Genomic DNA, 25,054 nt, shown 5'->3' on the forward strand with positions numbered 1-25,054 from the left:
AGAATAGAATAGAATAGAATAGAATAGAATAGAATAGAATAGAATAGAATAGAATGAATGGAATGGAACGGAACGGAACGGAACGGAACGGAACGGAACGGAACAGAATAGAATAGAATAGAATAGAATAGAATAGAATAGAATAGAATAGAATAGAATAGAATAGAATAAAAGAAGCTATTCTGTCTCACTGCATCAGGGAGGCTTCTCTGATCTCAATACAACTTGTCTCAGGTTAGGTTTCCCTGTCAGGTTATTTTTATAACACCATGTTTTCTGACTATAACAACACTCATGTATCAGTGCAAATACCCTTTTAATTGTTTCCCCACTGTGTATTCCACGGAGGGAAGGACCATTACTGCTAACATGTACAGCAGTCTCTGGCACATAGCAGGCACTCAATAAATACTTATTGAATGGATGAAATAGGACTGTTATATGCTTGGCACTTTTCATTTGTTAACTCAATTAATTCTCAGATCAACCCACTGATTCTAATTGTATAGATGAGTTTATTGAGATTCAGCCAAGTTAAATAACTTGCCCACGGTTATATATCTAATAAGCAGTGAAGAATAATCTGGTTTCAAAGCCTACGCTGTCACACTATATACAGTTGCTGATATATTTTTTTTAATTCCACATTACAAAGTGCACCATAATATGAAGAAGTGTCTACTTGGCTCTAGGAGTTAAACATTAGTTGTTACAAATTTGAGAAGAAGAATGTGAATATAGCACAAACGTTTTGCCACTTAAAAGTGTTTCAAACAGTAAAAACAAAACAATTTAAGAAATAACTTCCAATCTTTGTTTCTTGGGCAAGAAGAATGAATTCATTCCTCAAAAATTTTGAGATTGAACTTTATAAAAATAACATAACTGGAAATGTGGATTAAAAATAATGTTAAAAATTTGATGGGTACTTCAAACCAATTAGAAAAGACAGGTTTAAACTTTGAGGCTTTAGTTTAAAACACATATAATTATATATATTTTGTGATTAATGATAAATAAGAAAAATTAATTTGTCAAATGCACAACAAAAGTTTTCATGGCAATGAAAGACTTTTCAGATTCACAAGCCTTTGTTAGATGACAAATTATGGGGGCATTTGACCTTTGTTAATATCTGCCAGCCATGCATTCTCAACTTGGTCTTTATACCTTAACCCTCACAACAACCCTGTGAGGTAGGCTTTAATTCAGGTTATTACAAAACAAAAATAACATTAGAGTTAAGGGTTTTGATCATGAGTGACAGTCACTATGATGATGCCAATGAATGTTAGCTAAAGATCACAACTGGTTTTCTTTTAAATTGTATTCCAATTTATTTATTTGCTTTTATTTAAAAATTCTCTGATTCAGGTTGGGTATGTTTATATTAGATATGTTTAGATTTAGATTAGGTATGTTTAAGCAGTTTTTAAAATCATATATCTGTGACATTTTTCAAATTATGATTGATATGGCCAATTGTCCTAAGTATTATAGTAATAATAGGACCATAACCTACTAGATAGCCTAGCATACAGAAATGTTATCCATCCACTAAAAAGGCAATCCCATTCTAACATTACGGATACATCAATGGTTAATGGTAAGCTTACTGACATTCTCATAAATACTTACTGATTCTTATGTTTTATGATTTGTCTCCCTCTGAACAACCAACATTTTATATATAAATATAAATATAAATATAAATATAAATATAAATATAAAGTATAAATATAAATATAGTGCACTTCAGGACAGTTAAGCAATTCATTTTACAACTACTTGAGTTTGACAGATGTGCAAATGACTTTCATTATCCAAGCAGCCAACAGCATAAACTTCTGCAGGTGGATATATGGGTGGGCTATAAAAGAGGAGAAGTGCTCCATAATTGTATGAAATGGTACAGTTAATTACCTTTGGCTTCATCAAACGTGATTTAACAAGGATATTATGATTCATCACAATAAGCTAAGAGCACTGTTAGTTTACACCTGCTTGTTTCAGCAGATTATAAGAAGCCAAGCGTTTGTAATATTTAAAATATTGGCAGATCTCTGTTATAGAGTCACTGAGACGCTTAAAAATTTTTATCGTAAAACTTACTTAAATTTGTCTAGTAAAATAAATACTGTCAGATAAATGCCCCCCAAACATACTTAATCACAATTCTTAAGCCTTAAAAGTTGGTGAATCAACTGTCGATCAGGCAATGTCCAAGAATACTTTTGACATCATTCCTTTGGATTGGATGAATACCCTGGCATCTAAGGTAATAAACTGAAGGTGACTAGAGAAATAGAGTGAAATATTCTCTGTCCTCACTCAAACTAACATTCCATACTTGAGTACAGTTGCTGAGCTAAGTGTTTGGAAGATAAAAAGGAAATACATGGACACTTTGGTATATTTTGTGTAGGATGACAGGGTTCTTTTTGGTCTTGGGTTTTACAAAATCATTGTCCTGTTTAAGTTATAATAAATGAACTTGATTTTTCTTTTCTAAGAAGATGTTTTGTTTCTTTGTCATTGCAACATTATCACTTTATCCATTTGTTTTTATAAGAGCATACTGCTTGCCTAGATGACCAGATCAAAGGTCTTCTGAAAGTTATAACCCATCCTGGATTCCTGGAAATGTGGAGAGAGATGTTATCACAGTCGGACCTGACCTGATTTGCAGTATGAGGTATCATGTTTATAAGATACAGGTTTGACTTAAGTAAATAAATGATGTTTTGGGCTTTAGTCTAAAGCTACTAGCGGAAAATTATAAATAAAAGTAGCTGAACATACAGAAATACAATATCCCTTTTTAAAAAGATTAACAAAATAAGTTAATGGATAAACTTTATAGTTTTAGAGTCCAGAAAATATCACCCAAATCACAAACAGTTAAAATTGTTTTGTTCTTGTTTTTTTTTTGAAAAGGGATACTGCATCTTTAACACAGGTAAAGTTGTATATCACCCATTTTCTACTTACAGGTAGTAGGAGTAAGAATAGTAGCTCCTCCTGGCAAGCAAATCACAGACAGTGGAAAAAGAGAAGCAATGGTGAATGAAAAGCGTGACTCTGTCACATTCAATAAAGCAGAAAAATGTGCGTTAAAAAATAAAATAAAATAAAATAAAAGTCATGTTTTTTTTGGTTTGCATTTCCATTTGCTCATGCACTTGTTAGATATTTTTTTTGCCATGCAATTAGACAGATAAGCAATAGAAAATAAAATTTAAAATACATAATTTGGAAAAAATAGCATGCTGATATTTCTCTTACTGCCAGAAAAAATTTAAATTAAATGGATTGTGTATTTCAACATGCAGTTAAGCATACTATTATCCATTACCATTGAAAAGCCATGATGGATGGAATAGCTGTGTATAGAACTTGTACACTAATTTGACTAGTTTTCTTGAGATACAAAATGTAAATATCTATTAGGTTCATATAGAATATATGCAGTGACATCTAGATTTCTAAACAGGTGATTATATCTTAATGGTACAGAGGTACATACATATATTATGTGAATATACATATGCCCCATACACTATATATACACAAAGATATTTCCACAGTAGATGTATGTGATCACGATATCATACACAAACATTTACTGTATTGAAACATAATTTCAAGTTTATGTTGGGAATTAATAATGTGTTCATGCTGCACATTTAAAATATAATACAAAACCAATGGAAAAAATGGCAAACATTTGGAAATAATTCAACAGCGTTTAAAAAAAAATGACATTGCGATTTGAAAGATGCACTATCCCTTTTCTTAGCCTAAAAACTTACTTTATATATACCCTCAGCTGTAGAATTTTACTAAATTAAATTCCAAACCATATCTTTACACAAAACCCAAAAATACATAGAACTTTTTTTTTCAACATGAGAAATATACCTATGTAGATTATTCCCAGTGAGGGATAAAGTCTTGAGAAACTTAATTTCCCATGAAAATAAAGATCATGAAAGACTAAAAATAGTTGCTTTTCCATTATTTTATTATAAATTTGTGTATTAAAAGGGAAACATTATATACTAGAATTGATTAAGCTTTGCTGCTATGCAATACTGTTATAAAATCTATGTGTATGTGTAAGAAACATATTTGTGATTAAATCATACATGATACATGTGAGACATACTACATATGAGTGAAAGTCATTACAAAGTTGCTTAGATAAGGGATTCAAGTAATTTAGTTATGATATTTATCAGAAGGAAATAGATCTAAATACGTAACTTGGTCTATCTATAAAGTTGCACTTTTCCTAGTCATGAAGGTAGTGGTGAGGAAGAGAAACAAAAGGCCTGGCATACTTTCTATTAAAAGACAATCAATTAATGCATAATTATGAAAACTCAAACATTAAGCATTTTAATAGAGAGGCCATCCACTTAAAATATGAACCAGAAAAAGAATTTGTTACATTATGCAATTTTAGACAGTTGTCAGAGCATTTTACCCACACAAGTATAATCGTGCTTAGAGGTTGTTTTGGTATACTTTAAGAAATGTATGTTTCAATTTTTTTATTGTTGTTGTAATTTATGAAACAGAGGGCCATGGATAAGGAAGGCTACAATAACAAATAAGTGTTGAATAATAACAAATAAAACCAGTAAGTTTAACCCAATTCTAACTGAGTGAGGACATAATCAGACCAATTTCATGCTCTCATTTCTGATCCGAAGGGACTGGAATAGTTGCAATCCTGAAGCAGAGTTTAGTTAACTCTCTAAGCAGTTTAGTTAACTCTCCAAATATAAATTTAAACTAAATAGAGACATAAGATCTGAAGGTTACAATCAGTCATTTTATTGGTCTTGATTGGCAAATTTGTATTACTGAAATACTTAAGTATTCCTGTCTCAAATATGATGTATTCTCCAACCACAGAGGTAGACAACAGCAAAAAGAGAAAGCACTGTTAGGGAAAGCACGTATGGAGCTAATTTAACACAAAACACTATAATGCATACCTAATGTTTCTAATGCAGCTGTGTCTTCTCCAACATATATATCTCCAGGGGATAATTGTAAAGAGGCAATACATTAAAATAAACTCTGATGGAACGATTAAACATGTAGTATGAGTCTTATCTATATTGTTAATGATTTATTTTGAGTACAAAACAATCCGAATAGTCTATGATTTAATGTAATGTAAGCAGTATCATTTAATACTCAATATAATTCATAAATTGCAAACACTTCTATACACAAAACTACTTTAGGACTGTACTCTGCATGTAAAGACTTGTTTACAAGTCCTCCCAAATTGAAGTATTATCTGAAACATATGATTGGAAAGACATGAGAGTTGTATCAGTTTCTAAGACAATGCCTTACAGACAATGACATTTTATAGAATGGAAAGAAGGTCAAATTGTAAAGACTGTATACTTTGAAATGTTTTTCAGCAGGAGTATACTTTAATCTCCCGAACAGAGCTCGGTTTAAATTCCAGTAGGTCTTAATATCCTCATATAATTCCAGAAGATGGCGATATTGGTTGATATTGTATAAAAGACCAATGCTCAATTAAAAAAAAAAGACTCTTCATACTAAAGTGCTGAAATATTTAGTCAGTGAATATTTAATATACAATTTCACAAAATAATGTTTAGATTCTTCTCATATATTACTTGTAGCCAACACTTAGAAAAACAGAGTAAGAGTACAAAATAATTCAGACCATAACTCAAGTATCATAATAAATGCTTTTCCCATTCTTAGCAAATAAGATTTCAAAATATAACGTAAATGACTATCTCAAATGTCTCTGCATTTGAGAAATTTAAAACCATACGTTAATTTCAAAGTTAACTTGACAAGAAGGATACGTTTAAGTGCAAAATTAAACTGCAAAGAACCAATAAGAATTTATTTTAACAAGCAGGAGAAATAGACTCAGATGCTGGCAACATGGTCAAAATTCAATTCATCTTCTTGTTTGCTCTATTTTAAAAGAGCTTAAGGAAATAAAAAAGTATCTGAAAGCTAGTGACATAAACGGTAGGTTAATGGGACAGAACAAAATCAGTTCTTACCTTTTTTTTACAATGAGTATGACAACTAGGAGGAGGAGGATGAACACCAGAATTCCAGCACTAATTCCTGCTATTTTCACCACTCTGTCTGTCTGCTTGGCTGGGTCTGGAATCACTTCTGGTTCTTCTGTTGCTGCTGCTAAATGAATTTAAAAAATAAGTTACTGAAAGCAGCTAATTATCCCAGAGATGAAAATTAGTGCTGGCCAAAAATTACTACAAAAAGACAACTTGTTTATTTTCTTTGAATAAAAATAACCTGGATATATAAATACAGAAGCGTGCTAAACTACGGCATAAGGGATTTAGGATCGAGATAAGGGGAAAGCCTCCTGAATAGGGGTTTTGTTAACACATGAAAATAAAACAAAACCTAGCAATAATTATCAAAGGGAATGGTACTATTTTTTCTCCAAATGTCCTTAAAAGTCAGACACCAAGATTTTTAGCCAATAGTACATGCAAAGAGATGGGGTCAGATTTAGGGATTCATTTGTTTGCTGGCTCACTCAGCAAACACTTCTGAACTCAAGAGCATGGTGCTGTGTTTGGCACCTGTCAATTGCACTTGTCTGGGACACAACGGGTTGGGTTAAATAGTGCTTCGTCTAACGGGTAGAAGTGTCAGTTTATGATTTGATATATAAGATTTGAAAGGAATACGTGGTTTGCAAGAAAAGAAAAACAAATACATCAAGGAATATTTCATATTCTCTTTAAAAATAAAACCCAGATAATAAACTTGGGAAACAGAACTTTGAAAAGATAAAGTTGTTTTATTATTCTTATTTAAAAATTCTTTGCATCCTCTAACTTTCCGTCTTTCTCAAAGCCCATATACACACAGTCAAAAGTATACACCTGGGGCTCCTGGGTGGCTCAGTCGGTTGAGAGTCTGACTCTTGATTTTGGCTCAGGTCATTGTCTCACAGTTCATGATATCAAGCTCCATGTTGGGCTCTGCACTGACAGTGTGGAGCCTGCTTGGGATTCTGTCTCCCTCTCTCTGGCCCTCCCCTGCTCACGTGGGCTCTCTTTCCATCTCTCTCAAAAATAAAAATAAGCACTGAGAAAGGTATATACACCTTAGTCAACTTACAAGCTCCATTAACCCCCTGAAGGTATTTTCACCTTATTAACCTCGAAAACTTACATTTTGCAGATACTAAAATTGAGGCTTAGAGAGATAAGGATAGATTATAAATGGCATAAGCACAGTGACAAAATCTAACACATTTATCTTCTAAAACAGCATTTCTCAATGTTTCCAGATCCAGGGCCCTTCCTGCTAAGAATCTGTGTGTCAGGAGTATGGCTGACTTGTAGGATTAGGCACATTTGGGAAATTGCCTTAAAGCATCCACCACAGTATGAGGAGACCGTGGCTTAATGAACAAATGAACCCCTAAATCTAACCTCATATATATATTTTAAATATTTATTTAGTTTTGAGAGAGAGAGAAAGACAGAGTGTGAGCAGGGGAGGGGCAGTGAGAGAGGGAGAGAGAATCCGAAGCAGGCTCCGGGCTCCGAGCTGTCAGCAAAGATCCCCACACAGGGCTCGGACTCACAAACCAAACTCATAAACTGCTAGATCATGACCTGAGCCGAAGCTGGACGCTCAACCAACTGAGCCACCCAGGCACCCCTAACCTCATATCTTTCCAATGGATAATTTACAAATTCCTTTTTTAACGTTAGGTATATGTCTATATTTCAATTCTTGCTTCTTTAGCGTTTCTGTGCTGGCTTCTGCACCCCTCCCTGCGCTTTTGCTCCGGGTTCTGCATCTAAATATCTGCTCCAGATTCTCAACCAGCCACAGTTCCTCCCCAAAAGAGACAGATAAAAGGCTGCTAATTGTGAATTTTTCCAAGTAGGAAATTAAAGAGAACTAACATATCTGACATCAATGTCATTTCATAAAATGGTAAGTTAAAGTAAAACCAGTAGAAAACATAGTTTGAAGAAAAGTGTTAGAGAAAGTTAACTTTGTAAAACAATTCCCTATAACTGTCTTAATTTATCTTATTTCAATTGGGTAGAATAAAACTTCCCTATAGACCAGTATTTGATAACTATTATTCTCAAGTAGGAAAGGCAAGCCTTCAGGTTGTTTCTTCCGGAAAGCAAGGGAGTTTTCCTTTTTGACTTGACACTTTCATGTATCCAGGCTTCAGGAAATTTCCAATCTCATTAATTATGCATAGAAGCAGTTCAATGCTTACCACATTTCAAACTACACGTTATATTTCAAGTCATCAAAGTACATATTAAATATACTGGATACCTCTTCTTTCCCGAGAAGAATCTTAGAGGTACATACATAGCAGTGTATATGAAATCAGGTGGCATATATTTCAAAGTTGGATATAAAGCTAAAGAGAATATATCCTGTTTGTAATTCTCAATGGCACTGAAAAGTTCCTGCTTCAAACAGACAGAATGTTTGATGTAGAAATCCCTAGAAAAGACTTTAGTGCATGCAACATATCATCATTATTCAGTAATTAATGCTTACTCTTTATAGGTTCTAGGTTACACTTGGCTTTCAGAGGGTAACGATAATGATTGCTTTGTGATCTGACCTATCTCACAGAATTAAATGTTTTTGAAACCCTTGAAAGATCGGTTCCTGTTCCATGAGTTAAATATATATTTAATACACTATTTTGACAAAACACATATTATTATGGGATACTTTTCTACAGATATCATGCCGTAAGTAGTATATATTTCATAAAAATCTTCAGAACTGCTAAGCCCGCCAGACAACCTTCAGAAGATACACAGGTGCAAATATAAACTATGATCATGAAGTATGAACAGTCAGCCTTAACACTAGCTGGGTTTAGTAATTAAATAATAAAAATGACATAAAGGTGAGTGGTAAATAATTTCAAATTCAGAGACTGAAGAGTTTTTTAAGAGTCTTATTAAATAATGTAGATTTGCTGATGAATTAACCTAAACATATTTCCAGAAACAAAAAGCCAAATCTAAAAGCACATTTCTGACCAAAGATGCTGCTAACTTTGCAAGTGTATTCAGGGTGCAAAGTAGGGAAACTTTTATAACTTATTATGTAAAACAGTGTTACTACTTTAAAGTCATAGTCTACAGACATGTCTTTGTTAAATACTGGACTCCAATTAATTTTTCCCAAGCAGTTATAAAAAACCCCACCAAGTTCATTCATTTAGATGAAGCAAGGGTGCTTGTCTGTCATGATTACAACTCTTGTGCAGACTTGTTCACCAATGCTTCAACATCATTATTAAACCTGAGTATAGAAGGCTAATCAAATTCTCCAGGAACATATGATTTGGTGGCTATTTTCCCTGGACTGTGAATCCTCCTTAAAGTCTTTAGCTGTGACATTTATTATTATTATTACTACTAACAATATTTTTTATTAAATGTCTGCATAAATTTATTACTTTAGATACTTTAATCACACATAGTTTTCTAAGTTCTTGGCCTTAGAACCAAGGAACATAAATATCCTATTTAAAATCATTCAAGCTTAGAAGATTCATTAATGGAAACACAGCAGTAACCCCAAAGTGAGCATTTTCTATTTTCTTCAAAGAGAGCAAAAAGCTATTAGAGTGACTACACCCCTGAGTCCTGTTTATAATTTATGCACATACACAAAGGCAATGTGGAACACCTTTTTCAGAAATGCTTTCCTTTGCCATAAATCTTTTCCTTTTTTTATCTGTCAAAAAATATTCGAAGAGTTCCCATTGTTCTGAAGCCAAAGGCAGCATAATTCTTTGGTGAGAAAAAAATGAAGGCAGTATTTCATTTTTATTGAGCAAATTTATGAGTTGAATTTTTTTTTAATTTTTTTTCAACGTTTATTTATTTATTTTTTGGGACAGAGAGAGACAGAGTATGAACGGGGGAGAGGCAGAGAGAGGGAGACACAGAACCGGAAACAGGCTCCAGGCTCTGAGCCATCAGCCCAGAGCCTGACGCGGGGCTCGAGCTCACGGACCGCGAGATCGTGACCTGGCTGAAGTCGGACGCTTAACCGACTGCGCCACCCAGGCGCCCCATGAGTTGAATTTTTTTGATTTTGCAACATAGTTAAGGTAACTTTATAAACGGTGTCCTTCCTCCCACTACTTAAAAATAATTTACCTAAAAAGTTTAGGTAAAAGATACAGATTAAAAAATACACAAACACCGCCAAAATACACAAATTTACTTAAATTTAAAAGCTGTGATCATGTAAAAACACTCTTCGATTTATTTTCAAGATGGATACTAGAGGTAGAAGCCTCTGACTACAATATAGCAGGTGATCTTGTAGCAGCATTAGAGACATCATCATCCCATAAATTACCGCAAATTCTCCAGGTATTTCACTAGTGCTCTCTTTCCTTCTCAGCTATGTTTCTGAATATTGTTACACTCACTTCCAAGCATGAATTTAAATGCTATCATCAAGCTTATGTCTCTCAATGCCACCAATCCACCATCACCAATGTTGCTAATGACTTACTAATTGCTGAGTCCAATGTACAATTTTCTCATTGTATGCAATCTCTTGATAGCATCTGACATTGCTCGCTTTCCTTTTTGTGACCCTCCTCTCTTAGGGCTTCCAAATACTTGTTCATCTCTGAGTTTTCGTATTACCCTGCCTTCCCATTTCTAGATCTCCTTTGTGAGCCCCTCCTTGTTTCCCTTAAAAATAGGTGCCGCTTTGAGTTTCTCAGAGAACTGGCCCTCTTGACATTTCTGGTGTGGTGATTTTATCCACTTTTATCCACTTCTATCACTTCAGCTGCCATCATGCTGATTGCTCCAAAATGTATCTCTAACCATGGGTCAGGGCTCTGAGCTGAACTCCTGACCCATGCAGCCATCTGATTCCTTCCCTTCAATGCCTTCCCTTCAGTGAAGACACCTTAGACACATCCTCTCCATTCGGAACTCCATCTCATGCTCACACCACTTCCTCCTCCAGTGAACCCCCTTTCAGTAACTAGCTCAACTATCCACGCAGGGCTTCAAGACAAACACCGAGGCCAAATTCCTCTTCTCCCTCTCATTTCCAGGATTAATACATAGTGTATAAACCAAATTGGGATACTTCTGAAAGTAAAATAATTGTGACAGGACCAAAGGGAAACACTGGAATTATCCTGGTCAAACAAGATGACTGATTACTTTTCTTTCTCATGCAATTAGTTACAAAGTACTTCTACTTCCTAAGTATCTCTTGGGTCTACTTTTCCCATCTCTACTGCTACTACCTGAAGTCAGATCAACATCATATATAACCCAGTTTACACAGTAGTCACCTCTTTTTATCTCTTCCTATTCCACATCAACTCACAGTGTGGCAACATAGTATGTCCGTGACTTCAACTGTATCAACTGTATCATGTCACTCCACTGATGGGAAACTGCCAATGGCTTCCCATTCCTGTTAAGATAGAGCCCATAAAAGCAGGGACCATGTTTGTTTTGCATAGCACTGCATTTCCAGCTGGACCTGGAAAGGACTGGTTGAGTAAATACAAGAACGACACTAAGGCTGCCTTCGGTAGATGTACTGGCACACAGAAAATCACTTGTCTTCTGAGAAAACATAAGGATAGATTTGATCAGATGCAGATCTTGTTTGGAGGTTGGCACACATTTCTGAACTGTCTCTAGAAACTTCTAGCCCCTATGCTAGCCATTCTTTCATGAAGTTAACTGCTTCTACCATCTGCCACCATTTACCACCAAACCAGAGTGTAGGGAAATTCCAGAGTCATGGAAAGTACAGAAACTTAGTATCAGTAAGGCCCTATTTTAATTCTCAGCTCCTTCTCTTATTCGTTGTGTGACATCAAATTAGCAAGTTAGCATCTCTGAGTTAATATTTCATCTATAAAATAAAAATAACAGTGGCTATATTATATAGCTTTTAGGAATATTAAGTGACATATGATGGGAAAAGTTTCTATAAAATGTGAAAACTGGTACTGAAAGTAGTGGTAGATGCTACCCTCCTGGGTGGAGATGGCCCAGATGTTAGCCCTTTGGGTCCATCACATAAAAGTTAAAAACTATGAATAGGGAAACTGACATTGCTAGAAAACAGTTTTTAAAAAATCTTAGCAATCTGTTGTATAGATATACAATGGTGAGTTTTGTAAAGTCCATGTTATTAATTAAACAGTCTGCCACATTGGACATCTAAGCCTTACGGGCATCTTGAAGCATGCATTATTTAACTCAATGATTCTTTGAAGTCCTGTTGTTTTATCATGTCATAGGATCTTAGGCAACGTGTCCACTCTCAGATGGTTGACAATAAAAAACAGGGTCTTAGTGAAAAATGAAAACAGCTATATAGTACATATTTTGTTTAAGTGGTTAACTAAAATATAGTTTATTCTTGTTTAATAAAGATACGGGCGTTACCTGAAAATTTCTGATATGGAAAATAATAGTTCAGAAGTCCATATAGCCTTTAAACAACTATGAAATACAGGTACAGATACTTGAAGTTAATTTCACACTGCTTAAGGCCTCTTCTTGCAGTCTTAGATTCTCTTATTTTTTTAAATTTTAAAACCACTGTTTAAGTTTTACATAAAATCCTGAAGAAATTATAGAAAGACTTTTTTTTTAAAAAAAGCAATAAAAGAAGCATCACATTTTAGGAATGTGCTTAAAGGTTAAAAAACATGTACAATATTTTTTGCCTCACAACAACTTAATGAAGGTCAAATATTTTACATGTGAATTTTTCATTAAGCTTTTCATTCAGTTAAATGTATTCAATTGGGTAAATTGTGTGTTCCCCGACTTCTTAAACACAGTTAGGTGTCTCTGCTACATTACGTCTGAAATCTGCCCTTAATTCTCCATTTCCATTTTCATCTAGCTTTTTCACCGAGCCTTTCTACTTCCCTTACAAGGCCTCAGATTCATCCTTTATACTGACGCAAGAATGAGTTTTCTAAAATGCAGATGTGATTAAATGACTTTTTTCACTGCTTTCCATTGAAGAGGAAAGGCAGAAGTTCTTGGTATGACATACAGAGCCTTTAAAAACTAGACTCTAATCAACCCTTTCCACCTCATCTACTGACAATTCCTTTAGGCTATCACATACCCTAATCATACAAAAACACCAGCCCTTCTCCAAATACTCTGCCATGGCAAACTGGCCCCGTGGGTTTATCCAGCGGACTGCAACTATTACATGATTGCAAATAGCTTCATAAGATAACAGTAAATTATTACGAATTTATATATCTACCAGCAGTGCACATAAACTCCATTTGAATTACATCTTAACACTCTGCATTACCAGACTTTGTGATTTTTGCCAATTTAGTGGTAGAGAATGATATCTAATATGCATTTGATTATTGAAATTATCTTTTGAGATACGTATTTGAAATATTTATACCTATTTCTTCTCTGCTCTGAAATGCTTAGTGCATAATTTTGGCCCCCTTTTTTTTGTATTTGATTTTCATCTTTTTTTTTTATTGGTTTATGTATTATTATAAATTATTTCATGTATCGATACTAATCCTTTGTCAGTTATTTATTAGAAATATCTTCGATTGGGCGGCTTTCCTTTCACTTTATTTATGATATCCTGATGAATAGTAGTTCTTAATTTCAGTATAGTCAAATATATCAATCATTTATTTGAATTTATATCAACAATCTCTCTCTCTAAAGTTTTTAAAACTATGCATTTCATATTTAATCCTGGATCCACCTGAAATTGCTTTCTGAGTGTGATATACACTAGAAAAGTATTTCAAGCCTCCCCGCTAACCCCCACCCCCTCAAATAAATTTCCAGTCATCTGTGGGCAACTTTTGAATTGATCCAATGATCTACAAAACCACTTTTGTGCCATATACAAATTGCACACATGCATGAATTCTGTTTCCGGATTTTCCATTATTTTCTTAGAGGTAATATACTTATTCTGTGCTGATATGATAAAGTTTGAATTACCACAGCTCTGTAATATGTTATAATATATGATGGGCATGTTCCCATGCTTGGTCCTCTTCCTTAGCATCTTGGCTTGCCTTTATATTTTGCTGTAACTTCTTCGGATTAAAATTCAGCTGATAAATTAATTATCTTTTCACTTCTGTCAAAGCTGCTATGCAGTCCATCCAAAGAGTTTCTAAAATTTGAAAAATTATGCTTTTTCTTTCTAAAGGTTTCATTTGATTCTTTGCAAATGGGTCTTTGTTTAGTGACTCCTAAGAGTATTTTGCTAATCCTTATGATTTGCATTTTGTTTCTTTGACTATTTTGTACACAGCTCTTTGGTATTCTGAATGTGACAATCCCAATCGCAGCAGTCCTTTGGGGAGGCAGATCTGTTGTTTCTGCTAACTCTCAACAGTGAGTTACTCTCAGGAATGCTCGGTGACCTTTGATTGTGAGTTAATTGCTTTATGTTAGTCTATGGGAATCCTGCGGGCCTCAATTCATCATGCTTTCATCTACAAAAGAACTTGCATCACCTTCTGCCAGTAACCATGAGGTACCAAAGGACTCAGACCTCCTCTGCACTCCTCAAGAATACCGCCTCTATGTGAGAGTTCCAGGCAGGGTAACCCCCTTGTTACCAGCCTGAGGACCTGTGTTTCAAGGACAATATAGCTTCAGCATCCCTTTCTGGGACTACCAACCTCTCCTTCTACCTATTGCTCACTGTTCTTAATACTATTCACCCACTTTTTTTTTTGGAGGGGGGTCGGGGGCGGAGGCAGACTATTGAGTCCTTAGAGACCTCTCCTAGGTGCTATGAGCCTGGCAATGTATCTAAAGAGGTGCCCTACCTAGGTATGATTGTTCTGCTGAGATCCTCAGAGCACCTAATCTGCCAGGCATCCGAAAATGGAAGGCAGATCATGGGATTTTATTTTTATTTTAGCGCTATTCAAGACCTTAATCCTTAACTACCCTCTCATCTCTAAAAGAACAGTTAATTATTTGCCCATAACCTACATTTAAAATTGTGTTGCAAATGTTTTTTTCAATAAATCTGCAATATATACTAGATTAGAAGGTAGTTGAGGGCAGAGGTATACTCTGTCATCTCTTATGTCCAATGACTTACAGTGGCCAACAGTTTAATGAATAAATAACAAAAATGTTCATCATTCGTCAAAGTGTACTGCCTACATAAAAGCATATATAATGTAGCATTAAAGCATGCTTCAAGTTTTAACATTTTGGAAATAAATACATTCATGCTAAGGTTAAAAGAATTAATTTATGAAATCTATAATCATGCTTTAAAAAAACTGTTCTACATAGCAGTAATTGCTAAGGAACTTTAACATATCTGGAAAACATACTGATAAGGAATACTCTGATCAGGTGGCATTAAATATTTTTGTTATAACAAAGCCACTGATCATGGTTTCAGTTCCAGCTCTGCCACTTACTAGTTAGGGCACCTGAAGTACATTATTTAACCACTGAGTTCCTCCATTTTCTTATTGGAAAAATAGAAATGATAGATACATCCCTTCTCTTAAGCACATTAAAATGGATAAAATACTTAGGATAATACTTGGTACTTAATAAAGCTTCAGTAAGGGTTAGGATGGATATAATCAAATTCAGATAAAATTCTTTTTCCAAATCTAAATTTCTGTACCATAACTAATATGAGTTCAAATAAACAGAAAATGGAGAGAAGTCTAATTTCTAAAAATACAGAAATACTGATGAGACAATTCAGTATTTATTACGTATTTGTTGAATACCTCAGGGGCACAAAGACTGTATGAGGCTAAAAACCACAAAGATGAACAAATGCTCTTCCTTCAGAGTGTGTATCATCTAGAAGCAGAGCCAAGCACTTATACATTGTACTTATTAGCAGAATGTGGCAAGTACTACAAAGAGGCAAAAGCAGGACTCTTGCACAAGGGGATGAAATTGTATCTAGTTTGTTGACATCCTCAAACATTTCTTAAAATCATTCAGCACCACAGTCCAACTCTGATTTTTAGATTAAAAAAAACTGAGAGTAAGTAAATGCCTTTTTCACGGTCATGGTATTAGCTATTGACACATAACAATATAGCCCATGCTTCCTGACTCCCACCTGGCAATTTCGCTTGGGAGAAAAGTGATTAGCCACCTATTTAGGAATATTTTTTAGTACTGTCTTCTCAGAGAGACAGAAAGATGCCAGAGAGGTATCAACCTCAATCACTACCTAACAAAAAGAACAAGTAAAGTTGGAGAGATAGAAACACAAAGAAATTGATAGTTAGATCAAATCCTTCCTATAAAAACTCAAACACAGATGGATAGATGGAATCTGGGACTGTTCTTAGAGGAAGTTATAAGAGTTTTTTTTTTTTAAGTCATAAGTTACATGATCCATCTCTTTTTCTCTTTAATTTTAATCCAAGTTAGTTAACATACAGTATAATATATATATAGTGTAATAATGATTTCAGGAGTAAAATTTAGTGATCCATCACTTACCTACAACACCTAGTGCTCATCCCAAGTGCCCACCCCCCACTTAGCCCATCTCCCCACCCAATATCCCTCCAGCAATCCTCAGTTTGTTCTCTGTATTTAAGAATCTCTTATGGTTTGTCTCCTTCTCTTTTTATCTTATTTTTCTTATTTTATATCTATATCACATCTATATCTATATCTATATCACATCTATATCATCTATATCTATATCTATCTATCTATCTATACCACATCTTTATCCATTTGTCAATTGATGGACTTTTGGGCTCTTTTCATAATGTGGCTACTGCATGACCCATCTTAATTCCGTGAAGAAGGCCTGGGTTTCCTTTCTTTCACTAATAAATAAATTATTTATTGTTCCTGGCATGTTCCCAGCTCTGAAGAATCATCACTGAACAAGACAGAGACTATCTCTGCTCTCATGCAGTGTACATCCCTGTGTTCTGAAGCAGATGATACACAAGTAAACAAGCACCTGACACTGAGAAGTTCTTTGCCAAAACTTAAAGTAGGGAATGAGACAGAGCACACAGTGACCTCTTTAGGTTTGAAGGTGAGGGAAGACCTCTCTGAAGAAAACAGGGAGGTGGAAGGTGTGGTTTTTTTACTGAGATGAGGGCAAGTGTAGCATAGCAATAGCAGACGGTTCAGTGCTTATGTACTAGGTAGTAAAGTGAGTTCAGAGATTATGAAGATGTCTAGTCGACTTAAAAAAATGCTTTTTTTTTTTAATTTTTTTTTCAACGTTTTTTATTTATTTTTGGGACAGAGAGAGACAGAGCATGAACGGGGGAGGGGCAGAGAGAGAGGGAGACACAGAATCGGAAACAGACTCCAGGCTCTGAGCCATCAGCCCAGAGCCCGACGTGGGGCTCGAACTCACGGACCGCGAGATCGTGACCTGGCTGAAGTCGGGCGCTCAACCGACTGCGCCACCCAGGCGCCCCAAAAAAATGCTTTTTTAATAAAGCTTTAATAAAGGAGATCAGAGGATAACAATAGAGTAGTAAAAATTAACTTGGGGAAGTAAGAAAATAAGACAAATAATATAATGCCATAACCCTGGCCCACATTCAAACCAAAGGTACAGGAAATGTACCTTTAAATGATACACTGTAAATGATAAGCAACTACATCTTCCATATAGTGACTACTACATGTGGGACATACAAGCAGCAATCCTATTAAGAGTAAAGCAGGTTGAGGTGAGAATTACTGAAAAGTCAAAGGAGTAAGTAAAAATAAATGATGTTGGATTACACATCCACATGTAGTGTTTGCAGCAAAGTAGTCTACAGAACAATAAGATTTGCACCTTAAAGTAAAACGTTTATAAAATGATATGTGGGTATCTGGAACTGTTAGGTGAAAAAATATGACATTCATGATAATGTCAGTGATTTTTTTTCTCTCCTATAAACTACAGGATCAGGAGAGTCTCTTCTGCAGGGAAAAAAAAAATCTGGAATATTAAAATCCAGTGCATTTAATTAAAAGGCAAATAAACGCACTTGACATTTTTGTTGGCACAGAACTCAGAATGCCAAATCTAGGCCAGTCATCCAAACATGCCATTCAAAGCACAAACAGGGGGAAAAAAGTACACATTTGAATGTAATGTCATTTGAAATATTAGAGAAAAAAATAGAAACCGAATAAAACCTTTAATAGCGCTCAAGTTAGAAGGATGTGGTGTGATCTAAAATAATAAATATGACTTACCTTTTAACCTATTTCTACTTGCCTTATTTGTAAAATGAGGGGTTAAGATTAGCTGCATTTGGGCTGCTTTTAGTTATGAATTCTACTTTCATTTTCAGTAGGTCATTTTCCACCAAGGCTTGGATAATGCATTAATCTGGCATATCTCAGGAGAACACACAACATGGTTTAAATCATATTAATAGAGGTTGCACTGCCATTTTCACAGGTGTTTATTTACTAAATTAAAGACTGCCTTAATATTGTACAGAGGAGCCAGATTAAAAAGCGATTTTATTTGAGTTCCAGCTTTTCCAGGATAATTTAAAGTCTAAATTATTAATAAATGCTTTAGAGTTTGAGATTGGGTTTTTAATCCTAAAATATCTTTTGGCCTTGAGTGAAGAGACAGGAGCCACATTTTCAAATGGCTCTTGATTGTCTCAAATGATCCAAGCATAGGCTACATTTCACAATTTGCACTGTTCAAAATATCTAGCAAACACTGACATCCAGGATACTTTAATTTACTACATTTCATCTACTTTTAGATAATGAACCTTTCTTTTTTAACAGCCAATGCCCTCCCATCATCCAAATAGGACTCTTTTGATAAGAAATTTCAATCTGTTCAGTGAAGCCTTCCCTACTCCTTCAGTCTCACTTTTCTCTTCTTATATTCCTATGCACTTATCGGTCCTATTTCTGATCTGCGCTTTAATCACGGCCTGAAAAAGGTAGGCTGGAGTTTTATGAGGAGTAAGGGTTTTTGAGGTCACCATTCACTGATTCTATGGACTTGGGGAAGCTCCATTACATCTCTGAATCTCAGTTTCTTTATCTATAAAATGGGCATAGCATTCTTCTCTACCTATTCTAAGTGTTAAATGAGATAATCGTAAAGAAAGCTCTTAAAGATTTTCTTCCTGTATTTTCCTCATCTGTCTTCTGTGAGATACTCTAGCACCTGCACTCTCCAGTAAAGAGTGAGGATTCAGGACATAGGTGACCTCCAAATTCCTCACTTTTGTTAGCGATTTGCAGATTAACAATCTGCGTGCTGCTGTTTGGGAAATAGTTTTACAGTGTAAATGGAAATAGGCTACTTAACTTTTTGCCCACCATTCCGGAAGCTAAGTAGGTGGTATAAATTCATTCTTGTTGCCTATCGGTGGGGCTTTCAGTTCCCCTGTACTCTTCACAATATGCTTCCCTCCTCTATCTCCGCTTCACATTTTACTGCAACCAATTTTTTTTTAAATTTTTTTTTCAACATTTATTTATTTTTGGGACAGAGAGAGACAGAGCATGAACGGGGGAGGGGCAGAGAGAGAGGGAGACACAGAATCGGAAACAGGCTCCAGGCTCTGAGCCATCAGCCCAGAGCCTGACGCAGGGCTCAAACTCACGGACCGCGAGATCGTGACCTGGCTGAAGTCGGACGCTTAACCGACTGCGCCACCCAGGCACCCCTACTGCAACCAATTTTTAAATTGACTTTTTGCCATTCCAAATTTTGGCCCCTTTACTTCTCTTCCCTTAAAATCTAATTTTCAGCAGTCTTAAAATAAGTGGCTTCATTTTTCTTTGACCTTTGGTGTATTTACTTTTTCAATTACCTCTGAACTCACTGAATGCGTTGTTCATTTACTTCTTGCACTTACTGCACTGAATTCCTTAAAGCTGGTTTCTAAGCGCCTCACTCCAAATGAGTCCTGCTATTGTCAAGGACTTCCGCTGATGGAGAGAGAGAAGGACTTGTATATATTCTGAACAGATCTCTGAGGATCTGAGACACTGCCCCCAGTATCACCGGATCACACAGCTTGCCTACCAGTCCTCAGTATCCCCTGGAAAACCTACCCTTCTTGTATGATGTCGATCAACCCTTAACCATTAACTTCTGTGTGAACTTGCTCTTTCTCTTGGACTTCACTGAGCCCTTAAATTTTATGAGCATATTTCTTTTCTAAACCCTCCCCCTAACCCAATAGGTTTTTAAATTTGTGAAATATAGAAAAGTCAAGCTTTTTCAAAGACAAATGTGCTCTTTTACAAAGTTGACACATACTTGGTAGAGCTGAATCTTGCCTAATCTTTACTTGATATCACTGCATCAACTAACACGCTCTGTCACAGAGATTAATCACTTATAAAATCCCATACTCTATACATTTTTCTGCTTTAAAAATATGGAACTTCTCCTTTCTGTAGTGAACAGGGTAGTGGGATCTGCAGAAACAAGGAAAAAGAAGAGGCAACGCAAAGCCTGAAATCTGGAAAATCAAGTATAATTTATGAAAAAGATCTGTAAAGCTATTCAACAAATTATTATTATTATTATTATTATTATTATTATTATATAATTTACTAATAATAATGTCACATGTGCATATCACCACTGACTCCAGAATTCTCAGCTTAACATTGATTTCCAACTACCTTGACAAAACCAGCTGAAGTTACAAATGAAGAATCAGGTGAAATTATAGGCTCTATTGTACCTTATTTTAAAAGTGTTTGTTTATTTAAATTTCTGTTAGTTAACATACAGTGTAATATTAGTTTCAGGTGAACAATATAGTGATTCAGCACTTCCATACATCATCCGGTGCTCATCACAAGTGCCCTCCTTAATCCCCATCACTTATTCCACCCATCCCCTCACCCACCTCCCTTCTAGGATCTACTTTCTTATTAGTTTCTGCAACACAATAATTCCTTCAATTTTGCAAGAATAAAGATTAGTCTTTCTTCTAATTCTTTCACTTCCTTCTCTTAACTTTTTTCCTTTCATTTCCTCTAGGTTATGTTCACAGTGTTTGCTCCATCTCCTTTCGGTATCATATTAGATCTGCAAGATGTCTCCAAACAATCTACTCGTGTCTGCAGAAAACAGGGCAGTAGTGAGGAGGGTACTTCACATAGGCTCTCCACTTTTTCATCTTCACATCCATGTTGCATCTATGGTTTCAGGCAACATTTATGGGGGTGGGGGGAATGAACTCTCAAAATTCCACCTACCACTCTTTCATCACAAGTGGACCCAGAGTCAAAGAATTTCAATCCAAACTGGCACATGAAGGCTGGCCCTGGTCCTCTCTGGTAGCAAAATGAATGGGTCATTGACAAAGGGTGTGAGTTCTCCTGTGAACAGACGGGTCTCAGGTGGTGCGAACAGAGCCCACTGTTAGTTTGCTCAATTGTGGACATGTTTAACTACTAATGGGCAGTGGAATGAGTAGGTTTTATTAAATGGTGATGCCAAACCCAGGCTGATCAGAGATTTTTCTATACTGGGTTTCAATTCTATGGGAATACAAGAAAAATGTCTTTATCTTTGTAAAGTATCCTTATATCACAGGGGCATTTAGTAAAGGGAGCCAACCACAACACAACTCTCCCTGGAAAGGAAACTGCACTGGAATTAGGTTCCTCTAGTCATGATATTCTAACATACCTCAATTTTCCTCCTTAACCCCTCTATCTGACCCCACAGACCTGAAGAAATGGAACATCTGGACAATGACTGAGGACTCCAGTTTGTAACATGCAAAGTATAACACATTCTTGTGAGGGGTCGTTTGATGGTTTCTGGAAGGAGTGAGAGTCTGAAAACTCTCAGGTAGCTTTAAGAAAGAAGAAATGGGGAAGGAAGGAGGAAGTAATATCCTTAAAGAAAACCTCTTTTCTTCAGGTCTGAGAATAGAAGGATACTTCTTACTAGTGGTAAAGGAACTATGATATGCTTAAGTCAGTTAAAATTCCCTAACATTTATACCTTCTTCATATACTTCTACAGTCTTCCTTCAGGACAGAACCTTGGATAACTATGTTGTTTGAACCATTTGGTCTGGTGGAACAAAGTGGGGTGGACATGAGAGGATGGGCCTGATGTACTTCATTTTCAGCCATTTGGCTCTCAATGTGGATCAGCAAATCTTATGGATCTTATGAATCCTCTTATTTCTCAGAAACAATCCATAAGGAAAAAGATAAGATAAATGGTTCCCTATTATATGCTGGCAATACAATACATATATAAGTTTAGTATCGAGTTTTAAAAAGTGTGCAAAACTAAAACTACATTTTAACTAATCTCTGAAAACCACTAGAATTAACCAGAGAATATACAGGGAATTATAGGCAGCCCACCACAGTAAGAAAAAACATTGTTGGCTGCTCTGCATAGCTAAGTGAAGGTAACTACTCTTGGACAGGAACAACAGGGTGTCCAGCTATATCAGGGCCTCAATTAAGATCTAGGAAGAAGGTGGAGAGCTTTTATTTGAGATCAGTGGTCAACACTTTTGAGAATTTGTGGGACCTACACATGGAAGTGGAAACCAGTACCTCTCTTTAGAGATTCCTGGACAACCTCAGTTCTATAGTCCTTCCCTGCAAGTACTGACTTCTGACCTTGAACTCACACTTTCCTAAAGTCAAATTCTATCCATCAAACCTCTCTAGAAGCTAGATTCCTGGTCTTAGCCCCAGTAAACTTTCTCTGTTCTCCTTCAGCGGTAGGCCTCATGTTGTCAACTTTCTCTTCCTACCTGTGGTGGTTAATGTTGTGTCAGCTATGACTGGGCCACAGGTGCCTCAAAATCTGCTTAAACATTATTTTGGGTGTCTCTGTGAGGTTGTTTCCTTAGGAGATTAACATCTGAATTGGTAGACTAAAGAAGATGGTCTTCCCCATGTAGGTGGGCTTCCTCCCATCCACTGAGGGCCTGATTAGAACAAAAACACGGAGGGGTAACTGGCTCTCTGTGCCTGCTGAGCTGAGAGATAAAGGTCTTCTGCTGTCCTTAGACTGAGCATCACTTCTCCTGGTTCACAGACCTTTGGACTCACACTAGAACTACCACTGGCTTTCCTGAGTTTCCAGCTTACAGACAATAGATGTGGAACTTCTCAGCCTCCATAACCATTTGCACCAATTTTCCCTAATAAATTATGAGAAATGCCTCTTTGGTTTTGTTTCTCTGGAGAACCCTGACTAATATCATATCCTTCATATTAACTTCACCACTGAATCGGCCCCCAGCATGTTTATATGTTCTATATTTTGATATGGTTTCCCATTACAACTCTGCTGGAAAGTATTCTCTTCATGATTATGATAAAAACAAAGAAACAATCACTTTTTACCTAGTCCATTTTAAAAGAGAACTATTTGATCTCTTGTTTTTACAAATAGAGAACATCTCTAGGGCAATCAGGTAATTCACAGATCTCAGTCTCTGTCCACCCATACTTTTCTTTTCAAAATAGGCATTGAACCTACTCCTGAAGTTCAAAGCTACTTAAATATTCCAAGTCCTAGAAGTAATCATTTAAGCACAAAACATTTCAGCCCATATGAACATACTAAAACAATTCCTTATAAGTGCTGTGTAAACATCTGGAAAAATCTTATCCTATCACATCACCATGTACTTTAGCAACTGAAAGTCTATTCTAAGCACATGACCACAACTACTTGTCTTGTAACAGATGATGTTCTGGATATAAGATTATGTTGCTATGGCATTAGCAAATCATGATCTTATGAATCCTCTTGTTTACCAGAACATTTTTAATGGAAAAAGCAAATATTAATGGTTCTCTATGATGTTTGTAATAAATGCAAATTTAGTATCAAGTATGGAAATTAATTTAATATTTTCTTAGTGTATAAAACCAGAACTACATTCTAACTAATCTGATAATTCCCAGAATTTACCAGTAGACTCTGCAGCATTATCACTATTATTTTTGCAGTTCATGAACATATACTGATATAATGAATATGAGAGAATAATATGTAAACTGCAATATTTACCTTTTCAAGGTCACATGCAGGGCTAGTTTATTTTGCAGTACAATAAGTGTATCTCTGACATATGTGGAATAGATTCTATAAAGTTACAGGAATTTGCCAGTCCTTTTAAATTGGATTATCTCCAGCTCTTTCCAAATCCCCAGCAAACGGTGAAATAGAGTTTTGCATTCTGCATGTATGAACTTGGCTGACAACAGAGATTTGCATAAGACATTCTTTCCCTATGAGGCCAAGTTTTGTTTTTCTTCATTAGTTTCTATGAATTCACATTCCAAAGTTTCTGATTCAGACAGATTGTTTTCTCCAACTTTTGTTATATCAAAGTAATTTCAGCTGAACCTCAAAGGAGACAAGGCATTCTTACAAATCTTTTGCTAACTTTTCTACCTTATAGAGGAAGAATAAGTAAACTCATTTAAAAGAAGATGAAAATCAATGATTTGTAGATTAGAAAACCCTGGTTCTCTCCTTGCTTAAATAAGATACAATGCGAACTAAACAGCTACACCTCAGAGAAAACGTCATAAAAGAATTTTCTATCTACATATTCCTTTCCAAATTCCACCTAACAAATTTACACAAAATTGGAGGCTTACAACAACATGCATGTATTCTTTTAGAGTTCTGGGAACTGGAAACCCAAAAGCAGAATCAAGGGCCCAAAATCAAGGTATTGGCAGGGCTCCATTCTCTCCAGAGGATAGGCTCCTTCCTCTGCCTCTCTCTTGCTTATATACATGACTGGATTTAGGGCCCATCCAGTTAAGCTAGGACAATCTCCCCATGTAAAGATCCTTAACGTGATCACACCTGCAAATGCACTTTCCCTACGAGGTAGTACTTACAGGTTCTGGAGATATATTTGGGTGATACATTTGGGTGGCCTGATAATATTTGGGTGGCCCTTACTTATAAAATCTGTATGCTTTCAATGTGTTTT

The 25,054-nt window shown here is 35.7% G+C and overlaps 1 protein-coding gene across 10 annotated transcripts in view; it reads right to left on the bottom strand.

Moving 5' to 3' along the window:
* Positions 1-25,054, bottom strand: part of PTPRK (protein tyrosine phosphatase receptor type K) — a 571,648-nt gene that overhangs the window by 36,952 nt on the left and 509,642 nt on the right. For 3 of the 10 annotated variants that reach the window (XM_040474590.1, XM_040474588.1, XM_040474586.1), the window contains exons 14-16: positions 6,078-6,216; positions 5,007-5,048; positions 2,992-3,021 (exon numbers count right to left, since the gene is read on the bottom strand). In XM_040474590.1, the coding sequence (XP_040330524.1) occupies positions 2,992-3,021; positions 5,007-5,048; positions 6,078-6,216 (211 nt within the window). The remainder of the gene's footprint in view (positions 1-2,991; positions 3,022-5,006; positions 5,049-6,077; positions 6,217-25,054) is intronic. The other 7 variants (XM_040474593.1, XM_040474592.1, XM_040474591.1 and 4 more) reach the window with 4 other exon arrangements.

This window comes from Herpailurus yagouaroundi, unplaced genomic scaffold, assembly GCF_014898765.1.
Source record: "Herpailurus yagouaroundi ecotype Mexico unplaced genomic scaffold, PumYag 139, whole genome shotgun sequence".
NCBI classification, from domain to species: domain Eukaryota; kingdom Metazoa; phylum Chordata; class Mammalia; order Carnivora; family Felidae; genus Herpailurus; species Herpailurus yagouaroundi.